We start from the raw sequence: 21756 nt of genomic DNA, 5'->3' as shown, positions 1-21756 counted from the left end.
TCCACGCTCTTCCTTGGGAGACTCCAGGAATCCATTTGTGGATCCTAAATGGTGTATATCCCAGCGAACGATGCCTACTTGATCTCCTTTGTGGGTCCGTCAACTCATTCAAAGGTCCGGAGGCATTGTCAGGATTCTTGAGAACAGCCTGAACCTGGCCCATAAGCAAGCAGTCCTCCCACAGTAACAGGAATACCTGCTGACGAGTACGGCATATCCAGGAACCTTCCCCATGAAGCTGCCAGTACTTCGAGCCAAGGAGTGGACCGAGAATCAGGGACTCCAATCCATGACGCTATTAGTGAGGTCTCTAGACTATGAGCGCAGTAGAACAAGCTGCCCCATCCAGAGCTTATGGATTCAATGCAAAGGCTTTAGAACAAGACAGTGGGGTTGCAGGACAGCTGCCGTCAGAGAGCATGTCGAGGAAAAACAGAAAACGAAGGCTGCCAGATACGAAAAAGAAACCGGTCCAGGGCTTCGGCCACTTTCAACTCGCGGAGTAGATTCATGCCGACAAATCACCAGAACCACACATTTATAGCTAGGGCTCGAGGGCTACTACAGGCTATAACATCCATCATGAAGCTTGGCAGGATGCTGAGAGTTCACATGAACTCTAGCAGCTGAAAGACTGCTACATTTCGATTGGTATTTGGAAAAACCAAGTAAAGAGCACGCAAGGCCTCTAATCCAAAAGTAGGAGCATATATATAGCTTCCAGAGAGATACGAAGCAATGTACCCTTATATTCCCAATGCCAAACTTCACTGGGCTTTTCTCTGTTTGGTGATATAATACATACGGCTTTCGTTGATCCAAGAATTTGGCTGTCATCAAGTCCAGCAGCTACAAATCCTTGGGGAACCCGCAGGCATTGAACAGGCTGTGCAGGCCAGAGATGTCGCTGGAAATCCGAGTTACAAAGGAGACCTCCCAACCAGTGTCAGGGATGAATCAACGTCGTTGATTATGAACTGTTTGGGGCTTGTTCATTCTCAGGCGAAGCCCAATCCGCTCAAGTCGAAAGCCTTGTTCGACATAGAGTCTGGTGGCGCCCCGCAAAACATAAGGAAAAGAAGCTTCTCAAAAGCATATCGATTGCTGGCTTCTCATGCATCCCTCTCTTCCCCCGTAGAAGAGAGAGGAGGGAGCACGGACCCTTATGTCATCAATCATGCCTCAGAAGTGAGGAACAGCAAGAACTCCTAATGGGGCCTTGACCAGAACATCCTCCCAGCAGCTTACACTCCGTACTTTGAGTAAAGCTTGCTGCTTTTTTTTTCTTGTTGTTCGAAGGTTGCGAGATGGCATGGCCATATCCATGAATAGGGCTCTTGGTTCGGCTTTACCAAGCACTTGCCCGTTGAGATCAAGAGGCAAACGACACGAAAGGTCGACCGACGTCCTACTCTCGATCAATATAGTCCCTCTGGTGTGCGAAAGCCGGATTCGATGTACATTTCCTTCTCATTGAGCTTTTCAGGCGTTATATCCAACGAATGGCTGTTCTAATGCCTCCCACTACCGAGGTCGCCACTAAGAAGGAGGAGGAGGAGGAGGAGGAGGAGGAGGAGGAGGAGAAGACGGCCTCGATATGCCTTGATGATACTGTCCACGAAGTTGTCGAGATACGAGCAACTGGGGATGTTATCCTTGATGTTTCTTTCGAAAATACAAATGCCTGCACGAAGTCGATCCCTAGTGAGGCCATCCAGAAGCTGCGAGCATCCAAGGCAAAGATTCCGTCAGCAAGGGTCTTTTACAGGGTTCGCCTTGAGACCCTGAAGAGGCACTCAAAGTACTTTGCACACCTTCTGGGGTCAGATGTCTTTGGTGAGGGAAGGACCATAAAGGACACGTTTGCAGGTCTTGCTCAATCGAATCTGAATCCGTCTGAAGTCGAGCCTGGACTTCTCCCGAGAATTCAGATTGTTGACGACGATGAAGCAACCAGGACTATGGGTAGAGAAGCAGTGTTTCGTGACATGCTTCGTATAATGCATGGTGCCGAGCATCTCACAAAGCCTATCTCCATAACTTACCTGTCTGTCTTGGTTGTTATGGCAGACAGATTTGACTGCATGGCTCTCATTTCCCGCTATATAACAGGCAAATTTGGGAGTTTCAGGTATGCTCAGACATTAGACAAAAGTGCAGAAGAAATTCTACGACAAAAAATCCTCATCTTCTATCACACAAACCAGGCTGCACGTTTAGCGTCCGCCACAAAGGAGTTGATCCTACGAGGATCTTCTCGATGGGTTAGTTTTAGTGACAGTCCTGCGTTTTCAACTGCGTGGTGGGATTTGCCCGATGGGCTAGAAGGTACGTTACAACTGATTACTGGACAAAGAGCAGTCTCTGATGGCTACTAGCTGAGCTTTCACATCGTCGTGCGTGCATTCTTCGAACTATAGCTTCCCTGCAATTGCATTTCCTTGACCTCTACACGTCACGCAACCGACAATGTACTCTTGGTTATGATAGCAGTCCTGCATGCGATTCATTTCAACTTGGTGAAATGATCAAGTTCTTTACCAAGAAAGGCCTACTTTCCCTCATACCTTTTCAGGCCACATCCCCAGAGGATTCTGACTATATATGGCCGGAGCCGTACACTGGTGATATTGAAAATCTCATAGGACTCCTCCGACAATGCCCCAACTACCAAATCGACAAGAATCATTCCCACTGTGGGCTGAGAAGCAAGATCTTGCCCCCGCTGGACTACATTCGGGATTGCATTGATACTGGGGTTGGGATCAAGGTCATGCGTTGGAGATCAGACCGAGCAGCTCATACGTGGATTGCTCCCGAACCAACGACTGGGAAGGGCAGAAAGCCATTCACAGTCGGTGGCGAAGATGATATGAAAACTTTTGATTTCACCAAGTCAAAGTCTGCAATGGAAATGGGAGCTAACAGTTTCAATGTGGACCAATCTGCAAAGACCATGTTCACGGCTGAGAAATGGATTTGGACGCCAGAGAAGGAAGAGGAGACCCCGCGGCTCGTGAAGACGTGGCCGAAATTCTAGGATAAATTCAAGAGGTTGGAAAGGGCCGGAGAAGATGTATTCTGCTGCCCCTAGGGCAATATATACAGGCTTTATGGGATTTAACTGGGCTCTGGATATAACCCCATGATACACAACAATTACCAATTGCAAAACAATTATCCCCCAGTCAGAGCTCGTAATAAGGGTCGAACCAGAGAGAATTTGCTGTAGTCACAAACATAAAACATGATTCAATGGCTACGTAAGTGATGGAGGGAAACATTACATTGATCGTTAAGATTCTTCAAAATAAACTTCACGAGTTGACGTCTGGTCCAAACTACCACAGGCAGCGAATTTCGAGGTTTCATAGCATTCGTATATTCATTGACTAAGTCATAAACTTCTCGCCATGTGGACCGAAGCCACAAAGTCCTAAACTCCCTGAACGCCCATTTATTCCTACTGGTATCATTTAAAAGAACACACTCTTCTTCTTCGAGAGTTTCTTCCCCGCCAGACTAAAAAACCCACTCGAACTAGCCGTCCCATTTCCTGGCGCTTGTAAATATGGCGAGGAACCGGCGTGTGGTCTGTGAGATGTGGCGTGGGAGGGGCGGGGACCTGTAGGCGTGCTTAAAGGCCTCTGTACAGGATCGGGCACCGAATGGGGAGCGCTCTGGTATTGGGGAAATCCTGCTGCTGGTGGCGCTAACCAAGGATCTTGAGGTCGAGGAGGCATTGGTGGTGGTGCTGATGAGAACTGATTTGACGGGGTTGTTGTATCTAGGCCGCCCGTAACTCCATATTGTTTCCTCAATCGTTCCGTCTCCTTGGCTACTTCTGCTTCTCGTCGTCGGCGTTCTTCTTCTTCTGCCTTGAGCATTCTTTCGATTCTCTTTTGCTCCTCGATCTCGGCTCTCTCGCGCTCTTTCTCTTCGGCTTCCACAAGTGCTTTTAACCGGGCAGTCTCAGCGTCTATCTCCCACTGGGTTTGGGGACTGGATGTCGAAGGCCCTGCGCTCTGTTGCTGCTGAGGTCTTGAAGATAGTTGCGGGGAGGTGTTCGTTGCAGGTGAGGACAGCACAGCCCCAGACATAACCGGAGGCGGTACGCTTGCTCTCCCAGTCGATATCACAGGACCACTATTCTTCCGCTTTGCATTCGCACCTACAGTCGTTGGGGAGCTGATGTTGAACGTCTCTCGGTTCGCGTTGAAAAAGATATCCTTGATGACAGCGGCGCTTAATAGAAATACAACCTCCAACCCCTTCACATCTTCAACCTCCACTCTGTGCATATTCGGTTCATATATTGTGAGAGCCTTGCCGCCCCTATACATGGCAACAGTAATGTCAGGCTCCTTGGTCTTTCTGCTATCTGTCGACTTTCCAACCAGATAACATGATATATCTTTTGTTAATTTCCCATCTCTCTTCCACTTGAAGGTAATCTTGGGCGTGAGGTCTGAAGTTGCTGGATCGTTCTGACTTCTGTCGAGAGCTGATGCTGAAGGTAAGCGGAAACTGTTCTGGGGCATTTCAAACTCCCAATGTGTCGAACTGTTCCATGACTTAGCAATCTGTCTGACCGTCACCTGCTGGTCGGGGTTGTAAAGCTGAATCGTGAAGTTGTTTGGAACGATCGGCACCGGTGGTGGTGGTATACCATTCTGTGCTCGAATCTCGGCCTGGGAGAGTGTCGGTTGTGTCCATTGCGGCCGTACTAACACCTCGGCGTATAAAATCTCTGGGTTGTAGGAATCATACAGCGCTATCGCATAGCAGTTCTTCGAGGCTGCGAGATTGGGATCGGGGCGCCGTAGAGTGTATTCTGGTTGAAGCTCCGACCCATTCTGGCCCAGGAAGATAGTGCTGGCGAGGGGATTATCGGAGGAGGAGGGCTTCGTGTAGAAGGTCGGGAGGTTTTCGTCAAGCATCGTCCGGCTGCCTGCTCGATGGATGAAGAGTTCAACACCCAAGAGGTTCCAGGTTGCGGGCGGGAATGCTTCTCGTGCCGATGATACGTTTCGTATTGGTGGAAGCGGTTAGAGAAGAGATCGTGATATCCATAGACTGAAGGTTCTGAGAGCTTTGAAACTTAATACGGCTTTAAAAGGTTAAAGTGCGCGCTGCGGTTCGTGGGCGCGGGTATGACGATTCAAGGTACGCATCTTGTGGGGCTGAGCGGCTGAACTTCTGCGAGAGGTTCTAAGTATAGTAAGGTTTAAAAGATTCCAAGATTTAGGAACATAAGCGATTGGCTGCCCCTTTCCTGGGACTCGAGAGATATCACTACTTAAACCGAGTCAGGAGGCATCTTTCGTGGTATGACTTGGATTTGGTTCGAATTCTGGTTCAGTTCATTACGAGTTCAATTCATGCATCCGGCGTCAACCTGCACTTCCTTCTGCGGGTATCACAAATTCATGGCCATCCACTTGTCACCGTATCCCCAACATCAGGCCAGTCCTTCCCATCGACTGAGCACCAGGCTCAATAAACCAGGTTTATATATACACATAACTAACACCGCAACTTCGATACAATTCCTCATCTGAGCCCAAATTCCTTGTCCAGAATAACTAACACTTGCGATTCTGGACCCCCCTGAAACCTCAAACCCCCTCCCCCAGATGATGCATAGAACGCCCGTCCTTCTCTGATATTCCCCTAGAGTTCAACGCCAGACTCTCATGGAAGCTGAGTTTCAGGCATATTTGGCACCTCCCCTATCTTCTGCTGCTGTCTTTCAAGACGGCCTGTTTGTTGTGCTACCCAGGAATTGATGGATCGAAATCGTGGCGCTGACTCTACAGATGCGGTTGTATAAACGGTATCTCGATCATCTGCTCGCCGAGTTTGAAATATTGAGGTGGCCCATGAGAACTTTCGTGATTGTCGGCTATTCTGCTGCAAGGCGGGGACGATTTGGCTGCTGGTGGGACCGGGTTCTGGAATAATGATTTGGGCATCGCCAAAACCAGAGGATAAAGAGGAGAGGTAGCTCAAATGATTTGCCTCCCTTTGGCCCCGATCGTATACGTCTGAGGTATTCTGCAGAACAATCGCTGTGTTGGTATTGCCGTTGTCGTCTAGAGGATAATTTGGAGAAGTGTAATAAAATGCTTGTGTGATGGGCTGAGTAACTGGCTCCGGAGCTGCTGTGGATTGAGATAACCCGAAGAGAGCGGCACCGTCTGGGGGTGCTCCATGAACTAGATCTTGGCGCTGTAGGTCCAGTAATGGAGTAGCTGCAGTTCGTCGGGTAGCCATCTTCGGTGTGATGACATGAGAGACAATAAGCCCACCAATGTCTTGCTGAGAGACGGGCTTCTCGTCCGTAACAAATCCATAAGGCGCTTGCGGAGAAACACGCTGACTTGGATATCTTTCATCCCCGTCTGCGGTTGGATCTTGGCCCCTTGTTCGCCGTCCAAACCACACATCGTCCCCTCCGTGTATCTCACGTCTGCGAAATGCTAAAAACGGAACATTTTTCCAGGTCCAAGTGACGAGGCAGATGCCAGCTATTATCATGATAAACCCACCTAAAATTATCAACCAACGCACAAGAGTAACTTGGGATTGAAACCACCTACCAATGACTCCAGCCGCAACGAGCAGGTGCTCATCTGTCGGAGTTAGTGTGTTATGCTTATTGTTGTCATGGTAATCATTTCTTCCAGAATTCGGTTGGGTTGTAGTTATGGGTCCGAGTGCAGTCTCTGGGACAGTAAAGGAAGATATTGTCGAGCTGGACTCGTACTCAATAGGCCAGCTCAATGTAATGATAGAATCTGCATCAGTGTTCAGGTCCTTCCTCCGCTGACTTGAAGTAATTGGAAGAAAAGGGTTCGGTGTCACGATTGGGTCTAAATTCATCGATGTTGGGAAGGATGTAGAAATAAATGTCTATGAATTGTAAGGTTATTGAGTGTGATCCCAGGTGAACGTTACTTACAGATACAGAGGACGCTGATGCTGTAAGGCCAACTGGCGAAGTAACAGCAGTGGTAGTAGGAATTGTGGTCAAGGCCGTGGCTGTTGTGGATTGATTCGCTGGAAATAGTTCGTCTCCATGAGCGTAATCCACTGAAGGTGCGTTGTATAAATGCTTCATATCCTGTCCGTTGCCACTGTTACCCACCTTCTCATCATCGCTTTCCCCTCCTCCGCCGTCCTCATCGGCATTATTGTCATTATCATTCGGATTGTCCCCATTATTAAATTCCAAATTGTCGTGATATGAATCTGTGCTGTCGGAGCTCCGTGATCTCCTCTTATTCTTGTCGCCAGCGATGCCCCTACCGCAGTTGCCAGAGCTACCACCTGCCTGTTCCCTCAACGATAAAGCGTTTTCACAGCCAGTTATCTGTCTCAGATATTCTGAATGATCGTGCCGTAATTGATCCAGTGGTGTCATCGTAGTATCATCCTCGAATTTCTGCTAGCCTCTGTCGCCCGTCTCCTCTGTTCTAGGCGGACAGGCCATACACTGATGCTCTCACACACCGTTCTAAGGTTGGACGTGAAATCGAAACAACTTTGAATAAGATTCAGCTCGAAGATTTATGATACGAGCCAGCCGTGTGAAGAAGGGAAGAGAACAGTATGAGGAGAAAAGAACATATCATATTTGAAGATCGCAAATCCACAAAACAACAGTAGACAGAAGGTGGAACCGAGGCCGTGCCATTCTTGGTAAGAACGGATTATATGTGAGGAGGACTGGGGCAATCTCTAGAACGATGAAGAAGTCAGGCGTTGATGCACCCAGGCACGTCTAGACTCAGGACGTAGTGGACGCTTCCACCGTATAGGCGTCAGGATACGTAGGATAGTACATGCGACAATCTAGAGGATAGTGGTACTCCCTGTGCTATGGCTCCTTTCATTCGACTACCAATCTGTGATTGGAACAGGCCGCACAACTTGAGGAAATGTCTTGGGACGTAACACCTATGCGTTGATCTGAGACTCGTGAGGAGGCTGCAAGTGTCAAGTGTACTTGAATATTCGAAGGGATGAGGACCTCCGTGTATGGCCAAGCCAGCGATACCATGCAGCAGATCGCACAATGACCCCAAAGTTTTTTTTGATGCGCATTGCAAAGTTCGCCAGGGAAATTTAGAGTGCAATGATCCAATCGGTGAGTATCCGGACTGGGGTAGTGTCTCGTGAAGTTGGCATTGAGTTTCATGATGTGGAACACGGACTCTGGGGCTCTCTGCAAGAACCCTCATAAGCATTCCCGGCTGGAACTACCATAGCACTAGCTAGGCTCGAGCGTAAAGGACTGATAAAAGATGAAGTTTGCAGCTCAACTATTTGAACCTTCTGTTTCGTGGACCGAGAGAAGACTCGGACTTGAACCGCCTGATGCGTCCAGCAGCTGCGCCTTGGCCGCTGAGATCAAACACCATGCTTGAAATCATTTTATGAGATTGAAGACTGTTTCATCAGAGACCTTGGGAATCTAACCTGGACACTTCATGCGGACAGTTCTTGTTGTCCATTTACCTTCTGGTCATACCTCATTTTAAGCTTTCTCGCTTCACCTGCATATTTTATGCACATCATATCCAATAATGGAACACAAGACGGCAGGACCGCTTGTTCTCTCCAGACTGTGCTTTCTCTCCAGTTGCTTCGCACTGATAAGTTTTAGCAGAGTTGGTGCTTCCACCGTATCTGCATATATTCTGTTCATGGCACGATATTGAGGATGGCTGGCCCCAGCTCTATCTGCATCTCCCAGATTACTGAGTCTGATATTCCGGGAGCCATCACCGCCATACAACAAGCATTTGCGGACGACCCTTACAACCTATGGTTATACAAGGATCGATCAAAAGTAAGCAATCAGCAAGCATTGTCCTTTTAGTAGCACAGGCAGTAGAGAAGACGGTGTTGCTCCAGCCTCTTCTAGGTTTGCCCTGTTCTGCACGTTCATCGTCTATTCCTCGAAGATAGACATACTTGTAAGATACGAGTTCGTCCGTCCATTCAAGGAACACAGAAGGTCAACCCGTTTGCTCGGGAGTGTTGTGGATGGACCGAGTGTATAACCATCTTGTATCATTGGAACACTGGCTGACATCCTTCAAGCTTGACTTGACCCGCAATAGTATATCTTTGGGAATCCGATGTCGCTGGGGAATGCGGAATGCTCTCTTCTATGTAGCCAAAGACTCGAGTGCTGAAGAGAAGGACAAAGTCCTAGGTGTCGCAATGTGGATGCCCCCAAAACCTACTGGGACGAAAGAATCCTGGGATGAGTGGTTGGAAGGATGGAAGTTGTGGGCAAAGCAAGTAGGAATGAACCTTTGGTATGGTAGGGGTGGTCTCAATGTCAAGGTATGTCTGATTTTGCCTGATCGGAAAGTTACTTCAGCGTTCCGTTCTGTAGTTAAAGTAGGACTGCAGAAAGTGACCTCGAGCGAGTGTTCACAGGTATACGATCTTAGTCAAGGGCTATCTTTCCAATCATTTCCATTTCGTAGGAGTAGGCCGCCATGCCGAGGCTTATAAACCTTCGCAAGTGAAAGGTTGCGAGGCTGTGTGCATCGAACTACTCAGACCAGTCAGAGACTCGATTTTTGAAATATATTGTGGAGACACCGCTTGGTTCTATTTGCATTCCGATGATCTTTGTCAAGACTTGCATGTGGATACAAAGAGCTGACGTTCGTGTACGAAAAGCGATATTGGATCTGGAAGCAGAAACAAGCAGAGGCCCAGTCAGAAATCTGGACGGATCCCCACGGTTACTACTTCCTCAACATTATGGTGGTCTTGCCAGGGGAGCAGGGCAAAGGAATTGGGAAGGCATTGGCACGAGAAGTCACCAAGAGAGCTGACGAGGAAGGAAAACGGTGCTACTTGGAATCAAGTCGGGATGTGCCCAACATGAAGATATATGAGACAATGGGGTTTCATTTTGTGAAACAGATGGACTGTGACGATGATGGAGATATATGCAGGTTGTACTGCATGGTAAGAGAGCCTCAGGGGGAGCGTCAGGGGGAGCGTCAGGGGGAGCCGAGAGAAGGTACCAGAGCTTGAAGCTTGGTTCAGGTGACGGGTATGACGTTTGGTGCACAGGCGAATGGGTATTTTCTAGATTCAAATATCCTTCCTGTAGAACTACTTGTCGTAACTGTGGTAACAGTATCTCGCAATACGATTCGAGAGCTTCAAGAACAGAAGCCGATAATACCCCGAGCCCGTCTCCGAGATCTCTCCGGCCTTGAACCTGCGTCGACGTGCGTGCCGTCTTAAAGCCTCACACGAATCGACATCTGTCAGAATGCCTGGGTTGAATAATCTCCCATCGGGGGGGCAACGCCGAACAGGTGCCAGACCGGCGGAATTCGGATTTCAGCTGCAACACAGCATTCTCGCCCTGACATATGGGCGGGTTCGCTAGCCTTGCGGATGACTGAGTCGCGGCACGCTGGATGCTGCGAGCCCAGAGATTTCCCCGAACATCGAGGTATTTAAGGGCCAGGAACACATAAGCATTCACGAACCCTCAGAGGGGAGCGAGTGGAAACCCTTATCTTTTGTTTTATCGGTGGCTCAAAATAGCATAATAGGCGAATTGATTACTGTACGGCGTACGGATCGACTACCGAAAAAGCAACGCCTTCTAGTACTTTTTACCAGGTTGAAGAGCTCGAGAGCTTTCACCTTATTTCGATCTCTCCCTTCCCTCTTGACAGTCGATACCCTTCATATCCTTCTCCCTTCTTTGGAGCATGGCGTCCACAACAAGAGCAGCGATGAGGCTCTCTAAACCCGCCTCAATTGGCTTCAACACCGCCGCTCGGCGGTCGCTCGCGACGTCATCACAGCCTTTGCTCAGGACACGAACGCGCGCGACCTCCCAGATGCTCTACCAGAACTCCCGTCGTACATACACCGATGACGCTTCGTCTGCGAAGAGAGCCCAGGTCTTCCGCTACTTGAAATACGCTTGGCGCCTCACATATGTGTCTGCTATTGCCGGATCCATTTATCTCGCATATGGTGTTTATGAACTCCGGAATCCTGATGAGCAATTGGTGCCAGACCCAAGCAAGAAGAATCTTGTGATCCTAGGTAAATACTGCAGTTAGAATGCATCTTCTGATGTATAGCTTCTGATGACTTTCCATAGGCTCTGGATGGGGCGCCGTATCTCTGCTCAAAAAGCTCGACACGGAAAACTATAATGTCACGGTCATCTCTCCTCGAAACTACTTCCTCTTCACACCTCTCTTGCCATCATGTACAACCGGTACGGTCGAGCATCGATCGATTATGGAGCCTATCCGAAGTATAATTAGACACAAGAAAGCGGCGGTGAAGTTCTATGAGGCAGAGGCAACCAAGATCGATCCGGAGCGAAAGACCGTCTTGATCAACGACAACTCTGATATCAAGGGTGATACTAGCACAACTGAAGTTCCCTATGATATGCTGGTTATCAGTGTTGGTGCCGAGAACGCCACTTTCGGTATTCCTGGCGTAAGAGAACACTCGTGCTTCTTGAAGGAAATTGGCGACGCCCAACAAATTCGCAAGAAGATTATGGACTGTGTAGAGACTGCAACCTTCAAGGATCAAACACCGGAAGAGGTCGAGCGTCTCCTGCATATGGTGGTTGTGGGCGGTGGGCCAACTGGTGTTGAGTTCGCCGGTGAACTTCAAGATTTCTTCGACCAGGATATCAAGAAGTGGGTGCCCGAAATCAGCGACAAGTTCCGTGTAACCCTGATCGAAGCTCTCCCTAACGTCCTCCCCATGTTCTCCAAGCAGCTTATCGATTACACTGAATCGACTTTCAAAGAGGAGAAAATTACCATCAAGACCAAGACAGCTGTGAAGAAGGTAACTGAGAAGACTGTTGAGGCTGAGGCAACTGGCCCCGATGGAAAGAAAGTAACGGAAGTCATGCCCTACGGTCTTCTTGTCTGGGCCACTGGAAACGCAGTCCGTCCCATTGTTAAAGACCTCATGTCCCAGATTCCCGCACAGAAAGACTCACGGAGAGGTCTTGCTGTCAACGAGTATCTTGTGGTGCAAGGTACCAAGGATATCTGGGCTACTGGCGACTGCGCCGTCGCTGGGTATGCGCCAACTGCCCAAGTAGCTTCGCAAGAAGGTGCTTTCCTGGCTCGTCTCTTCAACAATATGGCCAAGAGCGAAGCTGTCGAAGCGAAAATCGCTGAGCTGAGCCAAACACTCAACCTTCAGCCTGGAGATACAGCGGCGATTGCAAAGGAGATCGAGACGCATGAGAAACAACTGAGAAGAATTAAAGACATCAAACCATTCCACTACACTCACCAGGGCTCCTTGGCCTACATTGGAAGTGAGAGGGCCGTCGCTGATGTCAGCTGGTTGAATGGAAACTTTGCTACTGGTGGTCAATTGACTTATTTGTTCTGGAGAAGTGCCTATCTGAGCATGTGCTTTAGCAGTAAGTCCCTCTCCTATATTTAGTGGGTCGATACTGACGTGAGTAGCTCGCAACCGTGTCCTAGTCGTGCTTGACTGGCTGAAGTCAAAGGCATTCGGTCGTGATGTCTCCAGAGAATAAGGGATTGGTGCCGCCTTGTTTTCTTTCCTTTTCATAATGAATCCCGGTTAGACAGGTCAATGTATTTATATAGAGTTCTGGGAGATTAATGAAGCAGTTTCGGAGCTTAGGTATTGATATAGTTGATATATAAGAAGTTTCCTGCTTTTCGGCAACTGGTGTCGGCTCTTATCCGTCTCTACCCGAGGGTGAATAACTCACGTGATCACTTTCCCTTGGTCCAGGCCCAGAGAGCTCTCAAACCCCATGGGTCCAGCTCAGTTGCTTTTGAATGCTGCGTCCACTACTGGACGGTCCGGGGTAGCAGGATCATTCGATCTGTCGGCTTTGCAATCGTTCCACCAGCCACATCATATCATATTTCCAGCAGGCAGGCTTTTGTTGAACATCGCAGGGCGTCTAGGGCGTCGGGTGATCTGTGTCTGGCTTGTGGCGACCCCAACATATCGACGGACGGCGAATCTCATTGTAAACTCTGTTTTTCCGGCTCGATAAAAGAAGAATCTCATCCAGCTCACAGCGATCGATCTCCGAAAGTTGATTTGCCATCAATCGCTGGTGATGTGTGAAAAGTTTTGTGTTTGTTGGCGGTCGATGGGAATAAGACTCGACGAGATGCCGGTGATTGGAATAGCCGCCAACCTGGCGGGGTTTGTGCCGTACACCCCAGAAAAGTTTCCGGGATCCAATCAACATTGCCGCGGAAGACGTTACAATACTTATACGGAGGTAAGTTGTTCGATTATGATCTTGACTGCCGTGTCCTTCAAGTGGAAAAGATCGCCCGCTGCAGCCTCGCCGTTCGACTTCCTAGCCCTGAACACTGCCGTCTTTTCCCTGTCCCCATCCACAGAGCCTGTAGTTCGGGCTTTTTGGATACAAGACTCCGTTTCTGGGAGGTGGGAAATCTTAGTACCGCAAATAATAAGACAGATCCCTGAAGTTATTGCAGTGATTGAAGGGGGTGTCGAAAGAGCCATCCTATAAAAGCTTCTCAAATCCCCTCTCATTGATGTACCGGAGTCAGTAACCGGAGGGTATTATACATGTGTCTTTTCTATCTGCGATACTGAAAGAAAGAATTGAGAAATACCTTTTTCTCCAAAATCGGGTCTCTCGATCCTGAAATGAGTTCTCCATTCTCTGCATTTGCCTCCTTTCTCATTCCTCCTATGCACCTAGGCGGAATAATTCCGATGTACTCTGTCTGATACGACACGCGTTGGAACACTAGAAGTCAAGATAAACTCTTCCTGCTACCATTCCAGGTTCGTTGTTTGGTAGTGGCCATGCGGCGGTCTTGGGTGGATGTATGGGTGTCATACGTTTGAGTCTATCAGGAGCCAGAGAAGCTTGGATATTTATACAAGCATTGCTGGGCAACAATGATTATGGAGGGGAAATTGATATGTGGGTACATATATCACGCAAAGGTCTACATGTAAGTAGCTTCTAGTATGAAATGAGTGTCTCTCGGCCGTCCTTCACGCGTCTGATCTATAATAAGAATCACAGGAAAAGATGTGTCTACTAGCATATAGCAACACAGTCTAACCAATGGGAACAAAGGCTGCTGGATGCGATTCTGGTACCTCTCAGCCTCGTGCACCCGCAGGATGGGCCCCTCCTTCAAGCTTACAGAAGCTCTAGTGGTTTCCGAGTAGCAAAATGCTAGGATATACGAAGGCTGTCGATGTCGGCTTTGATCTAACAGCTGACGTGGAACCGAATGTGAAGGGTGGATTAAGATCAGTCGTAGTCGTGTTTAGGAGATGTATGGACTAATTGATATCGAGGTAATGTGTCTGTATAAGGCTGAGGAGATACAATATCTCCCGATCTGTAACCTGATGATGCCGGCGCAGTAGGATAGCGGGAGCACAGGACAGCGGGATAGGGCAGTGGGAACGCAACATGATACTTCTAAGGAATCCAACGGGGAACTTAACGCAGTTCTCTGGGAGGTGTACTTGCCTCAAACAAATCGCAGTCAACCGACGAATTGGACAGAAGGTGTGGACACGAGAGAGCGTAACTAGTACGATGTCGATGATGTGGAATAGATCGAAGCAGCGCAGGAGTTTCGGCGAACATTTCCTGGGGTTTGAGAGGCTCTCGAGACTTCCGGAAGGCTTGAAGAGGTTCATGATCAGGGCTCTCCTGTAGATGCTGCTTGACGTGGCATCCGCTTGGCTGCTCGGCGGAGAAATGGTCAACAAGGTCTGGCATGTGTGGATTGGTTCCTTGTAGCATCATCTTCAATAATCCTCCGCTGAAATGGACGCCATTCCCGGTATCTCCAGTGAGCTGCATGTCAGGATAGACTAACATCATGGCTTCATGAATCTTGGGCTCCTCCAAGTCACCGCTACGAGCGCATCGGCGTCGGCACTTTGTCGATGGATATTGTCATATGACGAGAGATGGTAGAGACGCACATTCAAGAAGCTTCAAATGTCCGCGGGATGCGGGGAAAGACGGAAATCTGGGGAAGCATGAAGCTTTGATGGCAGGACATTTCGCGACCTGAAGTGCGCGCACTGGCAAAGGATCCATAGATTTATCCAAAAGAATCAAAAATTAACAGGAAAAGAAAAGAAGATCTATCAAGTTCTTGGTGTTGTTGAAGGGTTAGGAATATCGATAGAGGTTGGAGAGGATCAGGATCAGGATCCTCTCTGGTTCAAGCCACAGCTGATCAGAATACCCTACACGCCACCCTGACCGCTACAGTACTTCACTCGTAGATACTCGTAGATACTTCTTGGTAAGGTGGCCAAATATACTGTACAGATCCATTCCCCGGCCTCATGGCGTTGAACGGTGGAATCTCGTGGCGCCTCCTAGATGGCACTCTATCGCCACGATGCTTCTTGATAAGCCCAGCTTTATGCGTTGCGTGGTCGGTTTCTGCCTATTATGATCGTTCCAGCAGCTTCGCTGGTTTTATCACTTAAGCGAAGCCTGGCTGCCTTAGGTAAACATCCGCTCGTCATCTACGACTACCTTACCTCTCCGTTCCTGACCACCTGGAGCTCTCCTCTCTCACCATCCATTTTCCTTTCCATCCCGGACGTCACCCCTTCGTATCATCCTGCAACGCATCGACTTCTACGTTCCTTCGCAGAAGTCCCCCCTCATTTCATCGCCCTCTTTTGGCGATTTCAACTGCATCTTTCACCTGTTGTTAATCTACCTGGTTGACCGTCAAGATGTCTGCTGAACCCGATTATGTCGAGAAGAAGAAGGTGAACCTGAAGTAAGTCATCATCAGCCGTATCTCATCTTGTAGGAGTAAGTACTGACAAGCTCCAGCGATGCCTCGGGCGCCGAGCACAAGGCCGTAAGTACCACTACCGCCACCGATCCAGAGCTTTATAGCTTCAGTTCTAACCTCCAACAACAGGTTGAGGATACGGCGACGGCCATTCTCAAGAAGAAGAAGAAGCCGAACTCGTTGATGTAAGTATCTCGTAGATCGGACGGGTCCCAATAGCTCATACTGATATCGGTGGCAACAGGGTTACCGATGCCGTCAACGATGATAACTCCGTCATTGCGCTCTCCAACAACACCATGGAGACTCTACAGCTGTTCCGTGGCGACACTGTATTGGTGAAGGGAAAGAAGCGGAAAGACACGGTCCTGATCGTCCTCGCTGATGATGAGCTGGATGATGGAAGTGCTCGCATGAACCGTGTTGTGAGACATAATCTCCGCGTCAAGCATGGAGACATCATTACTGTCCACCCATGCCCTGACATCAAATATGTGAGTATTCCCGATCCTCGGGGTTTGATAACTATATGCTGACTATCCGGGTAGGCCAAGCGTATTGCAGTTCTCCCTATCGCGGACACTGTTGAAGGGCTTACTGGCTCCCTGTTCGATGTTTTCCTTGCCCCATACTTCCGCGAGGCATACCGACCTGTCCGACAAGGAGACCTTTTCACAGTCCGTGGTGGTATGAGACAAGTGGAATTCAAGGTCGTCGAGGTCGATCCCCCGGAGTATGGTATTGTTGCGCAAGATACAGTAATCCATTGCGAAGGCGAGCCCATCCAGCGTGAAGACGAGGAAGGTAATCTGAACGAGGTCGGATATGATGATATTGGAGGATGCCGAAAGCAGATGGCACAAATCAGAGAGATGGTTGAGTTGCCATTAAGACACCCACAACTCTTCAAGTCTATCGGTATCAAGCCACCCCGTGGTGTCTTGATGTACGGCCCTCCCGGTACCGGTAAGACCCTCATGGCTCGAGCCGTGGCAAACGAGACCGGCGCTTTCTTCTTCTTGATCAACGGTCCAGAAATCATGTCGAAAATGGCCGGTGAATCTGAGTCCAACCTCAGAAAGGCATTTGAGGAGGCCGAGAAGAACTCCCCTGCCATTATCTTCATTGATGAGATCGACTCAATTGCCCCCAAGCGTGACAAGACCAATGGAGAAGTTGAGCGTCGTGTTGTGTCCCAACTGCTTACCCTCATGGACGGCATGAAAGCTCGATCAAACATCGTAGTTATGGCTGCTACGAACAGACCCAACTCTATTGATCCTGCGCTCCGACGTTTCGGTCGATTCGATCGCGAAGTCGACATTGGTATTCCCGATCCTACCGGCCGTCTGGAGATTCTTCAGATCCACACCAAGAACATGAAGTTGGCTGAGGATGTTGACCTCGAGCAAATTGCTGCCGAGACTCACGGATACGTTGGCTCTGATGTTGCGTCGCTCTGCTCAGAAGCTGCTATGCAACAGATTCGTGAGAAGATGGATCTCATTGATCTCGATGAGGATACCATTGATGCCGAGGTTCTTGACTCTTTGGGAGTCACCATGGAGAACTTCCGATTTGCCCTTGGCGTTTCCAACCCATCTGCCCTGCGCGAGGTTGCTGTTGTCGAAGTTCCCAACGTCCGCTGGGACGATATTGGAGGTCTCGAGGACGTCAAGCGCGAGCTCATCGAGAGTGTCCAGTACCCTGTGGACCATCCCGAGAAGTTCCTCAAGTTCGGTCTCTCTCCATCCCGCGGTGTTCTCTTTTACGGTCCTCCTGGTACTGGTAAGACATTGCTTGCAAAGGCTGTTGCCAATGAGTGTTCCGCGAACTTCATCTCTGTTAAGGGTCCGGAGTTGTTGAGTATGTGGTTCGGTGAATCCGAGAGCAACATTCGAGACATTTTCGATAAGGCCAGAGCCGCTGCTCCTTGTGTGGTCTTCCTGGACGAGTTGGATTCTATTGCGAAGTCACGTGGCGGTTCTGTTGGCGATGCCGGTGGAGCCTCCGATCGTGTAGTCAACCAGCTCTTGACTGGTAAGTTTATCTTCTATTCTACCTGGAACTCTAGCTAATCGTATTATAGAAATGGACGGCATGACCTCAAAGAAGAACGTCTTCGTCATTGGTGCCACCAACAGACCCGAACAGCTCGACAATGCTCTTTGCCGACCTGGTCGTCTGGATACCCTCGTCTATGTTCCTCTTCCCAACGAGTCCTCGCGTGCTGGTATCCTCAAGGCACAACTCCGCAAGACCCCAGTTGCCGATGATGTCGACCTTAACTACATTGCGTCCCGCACCCATGGTTTCTCTGGTGCTGATTTGGGCTTCATCACTCAACGTGCTGTCAAGCTTGCTATCAAGGAGGCCATCTCACTGGATATCGAGCGCCGCAAGGCTCGTGAGGCAGCTGGCGAGGATGTCGATATGGAGGATGATGCGGAAGATCCAGTTCCTCAATTAACCAAGGCACACTTCGAGGAGGCCATGGCTTCCGCCCGACGATCCGTTAGTGATGTCGAAATCCGCCGATATGAGGCCTTTGCCCAAAGCATGAAGAGCGCCGGGCCGGGCGCTTTCTTCAAGTTCCCTGAGGCAAGCGAGGTTGCGAATGAGGCGAACGGAAGTGGAGCAGGATTTGGGGATGCGGGTAATGATGACAGTCTTTACGACTAGATTGTATTCTAATTTCCTTTTTCGCATACACGATCATATGGCCGGGGAAACAGCTGACACGGTGGACTTGATTTGGAGTCGGAAGAGTCTGCATGGGCGGTAACACATCTCATAGGTAATGCTCGCCTGCATGGATTTGCGGACATTGAGTTTTCTCCCACCTGGTCTTAATTGGTCATTATCGTGCCTCAATAGATTGTTCAATAAAACCTGATCTCATTACTCCTTTGCAATGCAGTGATCCAGCAACTACAACAATAACGAACCCAAATCTTAACGGATGCTGCTGTTCCTTGTGAAATGTATCCAATCCAATTCATGAAGGCGGGCATGATCCCGCTTCCTTCATCCCATGATCCCATGATCCCGCTCCTGTTTAAAACCATCAATGCACCCAAGTACAGCCGCGGTGCTCTCGTCTTCTTCGTCAAACACCGGCCCTTATTCGTTTCAAGCCATCCTTATGAACCATTATTCCACCTCAATAACCAACTCCAAACACTCCCTTGTAATCCTCAAGCCCTCCTCAACTACATTCTTGGGCAACGCCAAACTCTGGCCTCCTTCTCCCTTCCCACCGGCCGTCCCTGCAGCCTCCTTCCCGTTAGTTTTCCCAGCAGCAGCGGTCCCATTACCCTGAGCCTCCTGGCTTCTCGCCGCAGCCGTATCCTCTCGTATGTCATCCAGCACCCGAGTCATGAGAGCAGGGAAGGTCGTGCAATCGCCGGACCGCAGGAGGGCAAGCGCATGATCCTGGATCAACGTGGGCCAGTTTGTGGGGGAAGCATTGAGGGCGTGAAGGAGGGTGTCTTGGATCCTGCGAAATAACGTCAGAAGAGTTCGGGAGGAGTTTGGGGTGGGGGGGAAAGAGGGAGAGATACTTTGAGACATGCCCATCCCGCAGCAGAATGGTGTTTATTTGTGAGCGCAGATCGGGATCTTGCGTAGTCGGGGTGTATGTAGAGGCAGCCTTGGGGACCCGGACGGGAGTTGTGGGCTCGGGATTCATGGTGTCTGGTGAGGGGGATATTGGAGCTCTGTGTCGACAGTGCACGCGACTGCGTTATTCGAAGTCTCCCCGAGATTCTTTGTCTGTTGCTGACTGGAAGCAGACGTCAAAGAGGCTCGAGGTGGGATTTCTAGAAAGCAATAAAGCAATGATACAACCTGCAACGCAATTGTCTTATGGCGCAGCGAGTTGTTGACACTCTGGTTGCTATTGTCGTTTCTCCTCGGGCTTCTCTCGCATCGGTTTGATGGAGACGAGGCTGACTTAAAGGCTGACGCTACTTGAAAAGGAGAAGCCTTCTGTAGTTAGTGCTCCGATATACCCTATGTGTGGGGTAGATATCAGTATGAGGTGCAGGCATAGTAATTGAGCGGGTGCTATCATATCATATAGGATCGACGGCTCGGACGCCAATTGACGATCCGCTCAGATCACAAACCTCGATTGTTTGAAACGACCCCCAGGTTTCAAAAGGATTCAAAGACCGGAAACGCTTTCAAAGGAACTCATCAACAATTGGTTGAAGCCTTAACAATTGAATGCCTATGTTTCTGTTCCAGCCAATCGATACTAAGACACTGAAAGCCTGTCCACAATGACGATGTTGGTGGCATCATGGTATCGCGACTGCAACAAAGGCAGAGAGGGGTTGTTGGTAAAGTTGATAAACCGCCTCCTGGCCGTTGAAGGTTTGTTGTCAGATTCATTGTCCTCGCTCTTGCGCCTTCTTTTTCTTGTTGTCTCTTGCTTTGTCTCTCTTGCTACGCCTTTAGTCCCTCGTGCCCTTCTTCTACATTCTACGTCTGTGGACTCCAGGAACACATCAGAACATCACATCGCACAGACAGCGGCGTCATATTGCATATTGTCCACCACAAGAGACACCATATCTGGATTGGCAGAAACTGTCCGGGTTCCTAATCCAACGCTCGGTCATCTCAGCCCTCATTCAGCAGTTCCTGTCACACGAAAGGCACGCGGGGCGTGGTTGGTTGACGGGCTCCCTCAAACACCAACTGTTTTAAAAGCAGGACTTTCTACTACCTGTATCGAAATATCGTGTGGCTTTCTTTCCAAAGTTCGAGGCTTTAGTGAAGTTGCAACATCTGGAATATCAACCTTCTGCAACTCCAGCGATACCGAAATACGTCAAAGCCCATTTCAGTTCTAGTAACGAATCTTACAAACAGCCAACTACTTCAAAATGCGCCGGAAAGCTGTCTTTTTGGCCGCTCTTCCCGTAACGAGTGCGCTCTCACTTGCGAACTTCCAAGAGATCACGTCGATATCGATACCTCTAACTTGCCAACTTACATACGACGGTCAAATACCATCATGCACAGTATCGGACTTTGAGAATGGATGCTCATCCACATGTCAAGATTCGCTGGAGTTAGTTGCACAGAGTGTCAGTGGAGTGTGTTCCGATGTCAACGTGAACCCCAACACGTTACTTGGTATAGTCAAAAGTGGAGGAATACTGGCGGCGTTATGTCCAGCACCGAAGGTCACATTGTCCACTCCAGAGTCATCGACTCACGCTATTCAACAGAGTAATACAGCTGCACATACAACTATATCGACAATACCTATAACGAATCCAGATGCGCATACCACCACAGCATCAACCCATTCTCAGTCGACAGAGCAATCGACGGTCAGTACTTCGTCGACTATTGCGACTATTGCGACCACGACTACCGAGGCCAGTACGATTTCCCAAACAAGTACGAGTATTGCAAGTGCGAGTAGCACAAGCACAAGCACAAGCATCACAAGCACGAGCATAAGTAGTGCTGCAACAACATTGTCGACGCAAACACAATCGGCTGGGAGTAATATTGAGCCAGTACCTGTCACCAGTACGACGGCCACTTCAACAAGCAGCAAGACCTCCTCGGTTACTAAGGAGACCAGTCATTCGGATAGCGGTGGTGGCAGTCCGTTCGATATCTCTAGTGGCTCGAGCCATATAAGTAGAAGTTTGTCATTATTGGTGATGGCTGCGTGTGCCGGTGTGCTACTTGGAAGGTGAAAACAGGCTCTGACAGGATGAAGGTATGATATTGATAATATCAAAAAGCATTGGCTACTGAGCCAGCCTCCTTGGAAGGGGGTGCGGGGAACAAAGACAAGATGTTTTATCGCTAAGTAGATTTGTACGATATGGGACTGGGAGGATACGGGTACCGGGGGGGG

General features: G+C 49.2%; 8 protein-coding genes across 8 annotated transcripts; 5 read left to right on the top strand and 3 right to left on the bottom strand.

Moving 5' to 3' along the window:
- Positions 1-1514: 1514 nt before the first annotated feature.
- Positions 1515-3040, top strand: M430DRAFT_105511 (hypothetical protein; the record flags this gene model as incomplete). Its single annotated transcript, XM_024861012.1, has 2 exons — positions 1515-2328; positions 2379-3040. The coding sequence occupies 2 exons, from the start codon at positions 1515-1517 to the stop codon at positions 3038-3040; spliced, it is 1476 nt and encodes a 491-aa protein (XP_024719025.1).
- Positions 3041-3359: 319 nt separating this feature from the next.
- Positions 3360-5101, bottom strand: M430DRAFT_124885 (hypothetical protein). Its single transcript, XM_024861933.1, has one exon. It carries the CDS (start codon positions 4938-4940, stop codon positions 3477-3479), a length of 1464 nt encoding a protein of 487 aa, XP_024719024.1. The 5' UTR covers positions 4941-5101; the 3' UTR covers positions 3360-3476.
- Positions 5102-5334: 233 nt separating this feature from the next.
- On the bottom strand, positions 5335-7426 carry M430DRAFT_60198 (hypothetical protein; the record flags this gene model as incomplete). Its single annotated transcript, XM_024868846.1, has 3 exons — positions 5335-6551; positions 6603-6915; positions 6965-7426. 3 exons carry the CDS (start codon positions 7424-7426, stop codon positions 5695-5697), a joined length of 1632 nt encoding a protein of 543 aa, XP_024719023.1. The 3' UTR covers positions 5335-5694.
- Positions 7427-8614: 1188 nt separating this feature from the next.
- M430DRAFT_36214 (hypothetical protein) lies at positions 8615-10226 on the top strand. Its single transcript, XM_024866892.1, has 3 exons — positions 8615-8857; positions 9112-9360; positions 9706-10226. The coding sequence occupies exons 1-3, from the start codon at positions 8729-8731 to the stop codon at positions 10066-10068; spliced, it is 741 nt and encodes a 246-aa protein (XP_024719022.1). The 5' UTR covers positions 8615-8728; the 3' UTR covers positions 10069-10226.
- Positions 10227-10787: 561 nt separating this feature from the next.
- Positions 10788-12589, top strand: M430DRAFT_106300 (hypothetical protein; the record flags this gene model as incomplete). Its single annotated transcript, XM_024861073.1, has 3 exons — positions 10788-11106; positions 11165-12469; positions 12516-12589. The coding sequence occupies 3 exons, from the start codon at positions 10788-10790 to the stop codon at positions 12587-12589; spliced, it is 1698 nt and encodes a 565-aa protein (XP_024719021.1).
- A 3212-nt stretch (positions 12590-15801) lies between these two features.
- M430DRAFT_68171 (hypothetical protein) lies at positions 15802-18675 on the top strand (the record flags this gene model as incomplete). The annotated part of the gene is made up of 6 exons (XM_024869329.1): positions 15802-15848; positions 15905-15932; positions 15996-16051; positions 16111-16360; positions 16415-17906; positions 17956-18675. The coding sequence occupies 6 exons, from the start codon at positions 15802-15804 to the stop codon at positions 18546-18548; spliced, it is 2466 nt and encodes an 821-aa protein (XP_024719020.1). The 3' UTR covers positions 18549-18675.
- A 27-nt stretch (positions 18676-18702) lies between these two features.
- On the bottom strand, positions 18703-19792 carry M430DRAFT_143582 (hypothetical protein). Its single transcript, XM_024862835.1, has 2 exons — positions 19430-19792; positions 18703-19365 (listed from the first exon to the last, which is right to left on the bottom strand). The coding sequence occupies exons 1-2, from the start codon at positions 19555-19557 to the stop codon at positions 19020-19022; spliced, it is 474 nt and encodes a 157-aa protein (XP_024719019.1). The 5' UTR covers positions 19558-19792; the 3' UTR covers positions 18703-19019.
- A 476-nt stretch (positions 19793-20268) lies between these two features.
- On the top strand, positions 20269-21753 carry M430DRAFT_43843 (hypothetical protein). The gene has a single exon (XM_024867652.1). It carries the CDS (start codon positions 20762-20764, stop codon positions 21590-21592), a length of 831 nt encoding a protein of 276 aa, XP_024719018.1. The 5' UTR covers positions 20269-20761; the 3' UTR covers positions 21593-21753.
- Positions 21754-21756: the final 3 nt, after the last annotated feature.

Source organism: Amorphotheca resinae, assembly GCF_003019875.1.
Source record: "Amorphotheca resinae ATCC 22711 unplaced genomic scaffold M430scaffold_9, whole genome shotgun sequence".
NCBI classification, from domain to species: Eukaryota; Fungi; Ascomycota; class Leotiomycetes; order Helotiales; family Amorphothecaceae; genus Amorphotheca; species Amorphotheca resinae.
This window is presented reverse-complemented; position numbering and strand designations above follow the sequence as displayed.